Source organism: Macrosteles quadrilineatus, unplaced genomic scaffold (assembly GCF_028750875.1).
Source record: "Macrosteles quadrilineatus isolate MER2022 unplaced genomic scaffold, UCM_ALF_1.0 Scaffold_3__2_contigs__length_128488019, whole genome shotgun sequence".
In the NCBI taxonomy this organism is placed as follows: domain Eukaryota; kingdom Metazoa; phylum Arthropoda; class Insecta; order Hemiptera; family Cicadellidae; genus Macrosteles; species Macrosteles quadrilineatus.
The window spans coordinates 91318408-91329215 of NW_026542596.1; the positions used below are offsets into that span (position 1 = coordinate 91318408).

At 36.2% G+C, this 10808-nt stretch overlaps 1 protein-coding gene across 2 annotated transcripts in view; it reads left to right on the forward strand.

The window, feature by feature from the left end:
* The window catches only part of LOC128988596 (Golgi-specific brefeldin A-resistance guanine nucleotide exchange factor 1-like), a 55026-nt gene extending 44304 nt beyond the window's left edge, over positions 1 to 10722 (forward strand). For both annotated transcript variants that reach the window (XM_054410017.1, XM_054410018.1), the window contains exons 31-39: positions 2375 to 2533; positions 3034 to 3231; positions 3566 to 3679; positions 4039 to 4228; positions 5110 to 5245; positions 6039 to 6129; positions 7135 to 7389; positions 8565 to 8613; positions 9259 to 10722. In XM_054410017.1, coding sequence (XP_054265992.1) covers positions 2375 to 2533; positions 3034 to 3231; positions 3566 to 3679; positions 4039 to 4228; positions 5110 to 5245; positions 6039 to 6129; positions 7135 to 7389; positions 8565 to 8613; positions 9259 to 9326 — 1260 coding nt within the window. In that variant the 3' untranslated portion in view covers positions 9327 to 10722. The remainder of the gene's footprint in view (positions 1 to 2374; positions 2534 to 3033; positions 3232 to 3565; positions 3680 to 4038; positions 4229 to 5109; positions 5246 to 6038; positions 6130 to 7134; positions 7390 to 8564; positions 8614 to 9258) is intronic.
* The last annotated feature ends 86 nt before the right edge of the window (positions 10723 to 10808 follow it).

Genomic DNA, 10808 nt, shown 5'->3' on the forward strand with positions numbered 1-10808 from the left:
TAAAATAAACATAAAAATACCACAATGAGGTATTTGAAGCTCTGGTAGTCTAGAGGCTCTATGCAGTCTCCTGGATGTCATCTTCGGTTGTGGTTGTCTTATTGTCCTCCAATTCCGTCACTTGTTCCAGTGTCGTGAGAACGATAACATTTTCATTGTCTTTCTTGCGAAGTAGGATTTTTCCATTGCGAACCCAAAGATATTTGAAGCCCATTTTCTTCTTTAGATCTTTTGCTGCATTTAACACTTTCCGCCTGTACGATGTTAGGTTTTCGTTGAGATAAACAGTTTCCTTCGGTGTGTCATTATATCCAACGTCCCTTGTGCTCAGGTCTTGTTTCTTCCTACGTCTCTTCAGAATTTCGTCCTTAGTAATTCTTCTAGTAAATTTCACTATTATTCCTCTGGAGCGCTTGTTTGATTTTTGTCCAACTCTATGGCATGCATCTACCATTTCGTCTGTAATCATGAAGTCAAGACTAGATCCTACTTTCTTAACTATTTCTAGCACATCTTCGTCTTTAGTTTCCGGTATGTTATTTATTTCGACACAGTTTAACCGACTGGAAGATTGTTCCATATCTTCAAGTCGTTGTTCTAGGGTATTCACTTTTTCTTTTAACTTTAAGTTTTCTTGACACACTACACTATACATATTATCAAAGTTTTTTAAAGCTTCCGATTGTTCCTTTACCACTTTTGTTAGCTCCTCTATTTTCTCATGTCCTGATTCAACTGATTTACCTATGTCCCTCTCCAACTCTGTTATTCGCTGATTGTTTTCTTCGCGCATTTCACGCAGGAGTTCTAGAACATCCTTGATACTAGGGTCACTTTTAGCTAGTTCTGATTCCATTCGCATACTCTTTCGACGATTTTGAGAACATGGTGAACATCTCCAGACTTCACCTTCTTGTAAATAAAACTCAACATCACTATCCGCTAAATTAACACAACTACCATGAAACATCTGTTTGCAGTCTTGGCATTGGATCTTGGCTTTTCTACCGGACACTGATTTTAAACAAACGTTACACTTACTCATTTTTATTAATTTCCTTAACAAAATAACTTTTATAGAAGATACTAATTTCAATTTATAACTTGAATAAAACCACTGCACTATGTTATCTCTAGAGATAAGGGACCGGCCCGCCGAACGTCCGCCTGCTTCGAAGTCTCGATCATTACTGAATGGTTTTTTTGGTTTGATACCTCTAGACTATAACATATTGATTGGCATATTGTGAAGTTAAGAATAAATGTATAAATCTAGCATCATTCTTGTGATTTTTTCAAAACTGAATGAGCCATCTGAGTGGGCAGAATTAATAGGCAGTTGGTCAATGATAGACTTGAAATAAAATCAGAACAAGAAAATATGGTTTCTTTTGCTTTAACCTTTTGTTTTAGTAGTATTCTGCTACAGTGCAATAACGGATATTTTAGACAAAACTCATCAATCCAAATTTTCAGAAATCTCTGTAGGGATGGTCAAGTCTCGAAATTTCGGGAAATTTTCGGGAAATTTTAAATCTCGTTACACGAGACGAGATTTCTTTTTGGCCGAGATTTTTACCGAGACGAGAATAAAAAATAAAAAAATAAAACGCCTGCAGAAAGTTAATGCAATACCCGCAATACAGGAGCGTGTTGTAGTTGCGTTTCCTTTGCGAAGGCGTTCTTATTTAATTAATTCTTTAAATGTAAATATTACTTTAATTATTATAATAATATTACTTTAATAACATTTGAGAAGTTTTGTTAAACGTAAGCAGTGTGAGGTATGTTTATTACTATAAAAAGTCAAAACAAGTACCTAACTATTTTATAAAAATTAATATTGCTTTTATTTTAGGATAAGTTGAACTCTATCCTAACTGATATCACTATGTTTCCTAATCGTAGGCATTTTTAATAAGTTAGGCGTGATTAATAAAAAAATGTTATGCTGATGTTTTTTAATAAAAGATTGTAAATATTCTTGCCTATTATCATTATTTTTGTATTTAAACAGTCATCTAACAATGTTACAAAATCAGGTAAAAATTTTGAATGTGCATTTCCCGTTGTGTATGAGAAGGGAAATCCCGTCTCGATCTCGTCTCGAAAGTTTATGAGAAATAAAAAATCTCGTCTCGTCTCGTCTCGAACTAAAAATCCAATCTCGTCCATCCCTAGAAATCTGAATTGTCGAATGTTCCTATGTGGTCTGTTATTTTCTCTGGATTTGTTTCCTTCTGTGGAGCTTGTATTAGACTAGTTTTAGAGCACCATGAGACGTCAAGATGACTTATTTTGCTATAATTCCTTTTTGGCATTTCTCTTCTATAGGTACTCATTGTTTTACTGTTGTCTTGTATGGTTGTGACAGTTGCTGGACCTGATGCACACTCTACACACTCGTACAGCTCAGATCTACAGGTGGTGGGCTGAGGAGAACGCAGAGACTGAGCTCACCTCACTGTGGGCGCAAGGCTGGTGTCCGTTACTGCAGGGTATTAGCAGACTGTGCTGCGACACCAGGAAACAGGTAAGACCAACTATAGTAGACCACTATGCACTCTGCCCAAGCAAAAATATACTTTTGTTTACACACCCCAAAATTTAAAACTGGTTGGTTGAATTAAATTTTTGTTGGAATCTAGAGGCATCAGTTTTCATCGTTGCTCAAGTAACAAAAGCGTCTTACGTAGTTTAAGAGATCCAGTAGTTAGAGAATGTAGATGCTGTTCTGGGTCTTTATACCAACCACACAAGAAACTAAAACATGGAGACAAAAAGCCATCTGATTATTTCAAGTAAATTTTAAAATGTTTAAAACACTTTAATTATAGGTACTCAGTGTACTCAAGAGAAATCAGTTATTTACATAATCACATTCTGTAGATGGCTCTAAATTCCTTTCTGCTCTAAAACTGGTTACAATTTTAACACGAGTGGAATATCCAGCTTTAATCATAGTCAATGATACAACTGAAAGGATGTAACGATGTAACACTATAATCTAACACACATGCTGTTTACTCCCAGGTCCGTATGAGTGCCATTACCTACCTGCAGAGAGCGTTGTTGGTCCACGACCTACAGACACTCAACGGGGATGAGTGGGAGTCTTGTTTCAACAAAGTGTTGTTCCCTCTACTGTCCAAACTGCTAGAGCCGATGCCCAACAACGACCATTCGGGACTGGAGGAGACAAGAATGAGAGCAGCCACACTGTTGTCTAAGGTGAGTGGAGTAACAAGTCTGTAGCCTACCTTGATTGATGAATAGTTAATTCCACTTAACTACTATACACTGTTGGTCTCATCAAAGTAGACTTGTTTAAAAAATGACACTATTACAGCTTCTAGAAGTCTGTGATGACTGTGACAATAAGGTAAAATAACAACTTAATAAGTTTTATTCATAGGCTATACAGTGGAACCTCAATTATCCAGGGTAATAGGGGGACTTTAAAGTGTACCCTCAGTGCTACACTTTGAGCAATAGCACTGTGTCGTCTAAACACAGCATTTTATGTTTGAATCGATTTACTACTCTCAACTCTATCACTTTGCAGGTGTTCCTACATCACCTGACCCCTCTACAGTCCTTGCCTACCTTCACAGCTCTGTGGATGAGGATACTAGACTACATGGACAAGTACATGCATGTGGACAAGAGTGATCTGTTGGTAAGTATACTTATTATATTGTACAAGAAGGAAGAACAAATGGATACACTACTATCTCATGTTGTAAAATAGATTTGGACCGTCGATAGCACACAAAAACCTCACAACACAATTAAACTAATGTTTTAACCGTCCAAGGGTGATTCTTTAGAATAGTAACAAAACCGACACCGCTGATCTTTTCTCACAATGGGGGCAACATCGTGAGCATAACTTGTAGTCTCAGCCCCACCCCTGATCATTTCTCACGATCACGGCAATACCTGTGAGCATATCTTGCGGTCTAGGCATCGTTTTGTAAGAAACAGAAAAATATCCTATTCATGTGAAAGACTGATGTGGTGATGGTGGTTGTGCAGTATGAGGCTATCCCAGAGTCGCTGAAGAACATGTTGCTAGTGATGGACTCCGCGGGAGTGTTCTCCACGGCAGACCAGAGTCACTCCCAGCTGTGGAGTCTCACGTGGGACAGGATCAACTCCTTCCTGCCTAACCTGCACCAGGAACTGATCAAGAGTCACCCTCCACCACCCTCACAGGACACGCAAGGTATGGTGTAGAAACATTGTGGTGAAATAAACTTGGATCAGTCAAACACCAATGAACCAGTAGGCCTAAACAAAAATTGAATAAGCTAAATTTTGTATTGAAGAGCTTAAAAATCAAAAAGCTATACTTTCTGAAAACCAGAAAAATATGTATGCAGTATTTATAGGGGTTAATAGTTATTAAATTCCTGCAATTTATTTCAGCAAGATTCAAGGTTTGTAGCCTGAGCATTGATGGCGACATTTTGGCTTGATTTTATAAGTTCAAGTTATGCAAACACTAAATACAAATTTGAAACCGAAAAAATGACAGTGCTATTTTACGATGTGTATAGGTTCACTGTGTATAATCATTGATGGACAGTACTGTACAAAAAAAGTTAGCTGGTAGAGAGCGAGGTCTATACTACTAGGGGAAACTACTATCACATTTAAACTAAACGGATACCAAAAAGTAGCAATAGGCCATACAGTTATAACAGTTATGAATAGTTATCATATACAGATATAAAATAAAAAATCATGAGTTGTAACCAAGAGAGCTAAGTGAACGGCAGCTCTGATTGTCGCGCGAAGCGTTAGTGTGTAACGCATTCAACCTGTGAATAGGCCAGAGCTCGGGGGACTTCTTAACTCTCGGGGACAGTAATGTGTAGCGTTAGGTATTATTGCAACTCTTTGCAACATTTAAATTCAGTTTTTTTTGGGCACATTGTTCTTGTTAAACCCTGTCCTCATTATATGTCTTATACATCTGATGCATGCTTCAGCAACCACCTCTGGCGCGCTGTAGTAACTACATAAAACTATTGGCTAAAGAAAGAGTAATAATTTGAGTTTTAATGATTTGAATACAAAAAGTAATAATTGTTTAATGCTCAGGTGGAGACCTAAACAAGCCAGCATCTCCAGACCAGCTGTCTAATCCACCAACTCCTTCTGTCACACAAACACCAGCATCAGCATCTATACCTGTACCTGTACCAGCTCCAGCAACCCCATCAGTCACTGTGCCTAGGTGAGTGGCACTGTTGCTCTCTATCTCTCTCTACTCAAGTGAATGTGAGGAAAGAGTTAGGAAATATGGGTATTGAAGATGCAGTTTGAGGAGAGGGTTGAATGAAGTCTTTGACTCGTCAATGGCCCAATTCGACTACAGATAGCGGGAAAGAATTACAATAATTAGGGGTAAAAACTAGGGTTTAATCTAAATTTGTATCACAAGGAATTGATGGAGCAGTAGTTTTTTTTTTTTTTTTTTTTTTTGAAAGGGTAATTCTTGGCAAAAGTGACCTGCTTTGAATTTTTTTTAACAAAATCCTTTTGGTTACAATTTTTTTAAATATATATAATGAATTCAATTAAGAAAGAGGGGATAACAAAGTCTTAATTCCAATTTTTTACCCTTTAATCCCGCTAGCTAACTCAATTGCCCATTGTGTGTAGTTTACATAAGTCGCACCAAATTCTGATACCTAATGTCGTTGCCTCAAACTTAACTCTCCAAGCAAACTATTCTAATCCAAATACTTGTCTTCTGGACAAGTATTTGATTGATATATCATTGGGTTTTAGCTAAATGAAACTATAAATATGATAAGCCTAACAATAAACACAGAAATCTTAGTCCCCAGCACTCTGTTGAGGGGGTGGGGGTTAAAACCTCAATGTAACTGAATTATTTCCCCCATGATTAAATAAGTCCTTCTAAATAAAATACCAAAAAGCTAGAAATGTGTGTCTTACCCAATAGTAACAACATTTATTTCAGGTTAAATTGTATAGGCTAATGTTTATTGTTGGTTCTGCAGAACAGACAGAGTGATGGGCCCCCCGCCTGCAGCCCCAGTCTCCGCCAATAGACAAAATACCTCTACCACCATCTTCCCCCACATGGGACAGGTACATTCAAGTTAACAATATCGGATAGTCTTATTAAGTCAACATTACACATCCTAAACCTGATACAAATTCAGCTAGTTTCCAGGATGTGTTTATCTTAGGTTGAGGTTGGTGGTAGTTCTGGAATTGATTACATTTATAAATTGTAAATATTGTAATAGGAGTCTACAGGCAAGACGGCAAACATTTTGCTTAAATATTGTGTATTTTCAGAATCTTCTATATAGCAATCTGTAGGTAAAACTTTTTGTACTTTAGGTTGGGTTGAGTATGGTTAATAGTTTTGGCCCTCAATCCTCAAGCCAAAATAAGATCAGAACAAAGTCATTTTTCTCCAAAAAGTATTGATTTGAACAAATATTAATTGTAAATCAACTACAGTTTGTTTATATGAAATGTTCATGATTTCTTTACTGAAGTCTCTGTGAAGTGAAATCATTAACACCTACTGCGGTCACAGCAAAATCTTGAAATTTCTCTGCAGCACAGCAACATCAATTGCGGCAAAACCATGAAAATGGGGAACATCTATGACGGTCACTGCAAAACCATAAATGTCTTCTGCGGTCCCGGCAAAATTTTGTAAATCTTCCTAGGTCAAGGCAAAATCATGAATGCCTTCTGCAGTCACAGCAAAATTGTGAACATCTTTAGCGGTCATAGCGACATTATCATCGCCACCTACAATCTCGGCAAATTCGCGATCATCACCTAGGGCAAAATTGTCAGTATTTATTTAACCATGCATCTTCGCAGAGACTTTCTATGGTCTCTGCGAAGATGCATGGTTAAATACTGACCATAGTGTTTAATAACTTACCTGGGCTTTACTAAGTAAGCAAGCTGCTATTCCTCTAATGCTCTAATATAAAAATCATAATCCTGTCCTAGGGCCATTTGTTGAAAAAACTTATCTTTATTAGGAATTAGCTTAGTGTATTGAATTTGTTTTGCCGCTTATTGCCAAACTGCAATTTAAGTTAAACTCAGCTTTGATGTTTTCAGCTTGTCTCCACTCCTATTGGTCCACCTAATCCTCCACACTCCTCCACATCCCCTGTTATTCTACCTCCCTCCCCCCTGTACCCCATCCCTCCCATGCCCTGTGCAACCCCTGTACCACCAGTACCACCAGTACCCCAGGCCAGTGCGGAGATCACTGATGATCAATCCTCCAGTCTGCCAGTGTATGATGGGTTTGCCACCATTCCATCTGAACCTGCTATTCCACCTTCCGCTCAGTTCTTCTACCAAGATGTGGTGAGTGGGGCTTTGTACATAAAACTTACATTAAGTAAACCATCATTAATGTGGAGTAATTGAGGATCCAATCTGTCCGGGTTTGTGGAAGTCAGGGTCAAAATAAATAAACTTTATAATATGAAGAAAGTTAGCACTATTTCAGTACCACTATTTGGATCTACAGTAGACTCCCTCTTATCCGGACTCCTCGGGACCGAGGCCAGTCCGGATAACGGTTTTTTCCAGTTAAGCCGACGTCCCCAAAAACTCAATAAAATGGACCGTTTACGGTGATATTCGACTTAAATGTAGGAGAGCATTGTATTTAGACATGTGATCACTGGTCTCAAATCTTTCCCACGAGAACGGTCGTTACAGTACCGCCCACTTCCTGCCGATCTAGTCCGGTTAAACCAATGTGCTGGTAATAATTGTCCAGTTAAAGAGGTGTCATTTCCGTTGAGTGTAGTCCGGTTAAACCGATGCCCGGATAAAAGGTGTCCGAATGAGAGGGAGTCTACTGTACTTACTTAATCCAGCAGGAAGAGCTATCAAAGTACAATAGTCGACTGCATAATATGTAGTACAGTAGACTCCCTTTCATCCGGATCCATTTGCTTCTTACTTTAAATCGTTTGGATTGCCTCAATCATATGACTCACACTCACCACTTTTTCAATATAATTTAATTATTCACGACATAACCTAGTTTTTGACCACATGTTCTCTAGCCTTTGACTTATGGATACTAAAGTATTCATTTCATCAGCTGTCATTTTTTATTCAAATAGAATATTGTATTGAATGAGCAACTCGCATAGTGTGCTGTTTATGGTATAGCGCTGTTTACTGCATACATGTGTTATTTCTGCATTTCTGCACTGTTTGAAAACCATTGTATTTTACTAACTGTGCACATCTAATAATAATTTTTTATACTTATCCGTTCAATTTTTAAATTAACTTCTGTCAAGTACAGCCATTTTTTTAGTTGAGATAAAATTACTGTAGCGAGGTTTCTAACTATGTGAATCTCTCCACCATGATGGATTGTAATCCCTTATTTCAACCTTTGATCATTACAATCACCCCTCAGTGCAGTATCAGAGTTCTTAATAATCCTACTCTCAAAACTCTAGTAGGTTGCAGTGTATACAAGCACATGATAGTGTTAAATGAAAGTTTGTTTCCAGGTACAACCTCAAGGTACGGCGCAAAGTTCCTCCCCTCCATCTAGCTCTGGTGAGTCACTGCAGCAAAACTAATAAATTAGTTCTTAGTTATTATTCTTTTAATTTTTACTATAACACATTAATTATTTACCGGTACACATAATGAAACTATTCCATAAAATACTGTTCCATTAGGTTAACATGAAAACATTTTGAGCCTATGAGAAGGTACAAATTTGAGTTCCATATACACTAATTACAATATAAAAATATTTCAGTGATTTTATCTTTTTATTGCATTGATGGTATTATGAGTAACGCATCTGATTTATCTGATGCATGTAACATTCTTAAGGTAGACTATAAAGACAAACATATATACATATAGGATATACACATCAGAAACAAAACGACTATTAATACTGTATAGCAAAACAAGGAGGGTGACAACTTTGGAGCTAACTGGTGATAAACAATCAAATATATAAAGGTTTTTTCGTGTGAATTAGTTAGCTTAAAGAATGGTGTAGCACGATGGGATTTTCCGTCACATGGGGTAAACTGTCTTTTCAACTATTGATAATTTTCCGACCTTGGCTTCGGTCGTTTCAGCTTGTGGCAAAAAAGATTCAATTTAAATCCTATTAAAGAAATACACTGCATAGTTATTTTTATTGTAGTTTTATATAGTTTACACTTATCATCTTTGTCGTAGGTGGAGGTCTACTTTTAGAAAACACAGTGATATCTTCTCTGCCCATAATATCTCCTCCGGATTCTTAATTGTGAGCAACTCTGTAGGTTAATGTTGTTATTGGTTACTCTGTTATTGTTGATTGTATTTGAAATACGGTAAAATATGTCTAACATTATGTAAAGCACAATCTTCTAGTCAAATTCTCACCCCGACTCTGTGAAATATGTAGTGTTATACAAAGTAAACCGCTTGAGTGAGCCACCATTGGTATCTCAGAAACTATTAGATTTAGCAACAGCTTTAAATTGGGAACTTTTCCTTCTTAATGTTTGTAAAAATATGTGCGTAAATGTGGTGGTCAACTTTTTCAAACAAGTTTTTACTTAGGAAGCTATACAAGTCTACCATCAAAATATATCATTTCTCTCCCCTGGTTTTTATAGAGAAAATATTGAATTTTCACAGCTTGTATCTTTGAAATTGATAGATTTGTAATTTAAATAAAGGACAGATGAACAGCATATAAAGTCTGAAACCATCTCATTAAATTGGAATTTTTGTAAGAACTCCCTAGTAAATCTCCATATTACAAAATATACATGAGAATAGGGTTAAGTTCACAACAAGTTTTTTATGAACCTAATAATTCCTAGATACCATTGGTGGATACCAAATAAGCTGTTTACGCTGTATATGAAAAGAAGAATGTCAATTACAATAGTTTATCAAAAGACCAGTTTTGAAATTCACAGTGTACCTGACTAAGCTTGAACTTGAAATGTTGGTTTTCTAACATTTCATGTGAGGAATGTTATAGAAAAATGTTATTTTGAAATTCATGGCTTGCCATTAATAATAATGTATATTATATTGAATATTATTGTACCTAATCACATTTATGAAAATACATATACTAGCGTCACTTAATTGTACCTACCTATATTCTTTGAATGGCATTAGTGTTTTAAATACGAGGTTGTTTTACTTGGTATAGAACGGTTGTCTTTTTTTATTGAATTTTATACGTTTTAGCGTGTATATTCGTCCTTTTTTAATAAAAAAAAAAACATTATGACTTACTTATTACAAAGTCAAAATTTTAATATTTAATTTAGAACTATGCCTTTTAATTTCCAAGGATGTTTATAGGCCTACTTTTGTTCAAGTGTTTTTCCTCAGTACTTCCCTACTTATACAATACTTTCCAATGAACTACTTATTAATCGGCCAAAAGATTATTGTTACTGTGGTATGTGTTTACTGTAGTTTTTGTTTTATTTGTTGTTAATGGTGGTACCATTCCATTTAATGAATGTAAATATTAATGATTTAGATTGTTTGTCCCTATATACAGTATATTATGTTCTTGTATAATGAGATAAACCAAAATTTACTATCCAAGAATGTTGTACATAAAGGTATAGACTTCTTTATAGCAGTTGTAGTAAACACAAAGGAGTATATTTGTAAAGTAAACTCTATAAACGATCCTGTACCAAAAATTGTGTTATGTCATTTCCTCCTCACTAATGTCTATATTTTGGTTCTAAATTCCAATTAGTAGTCAA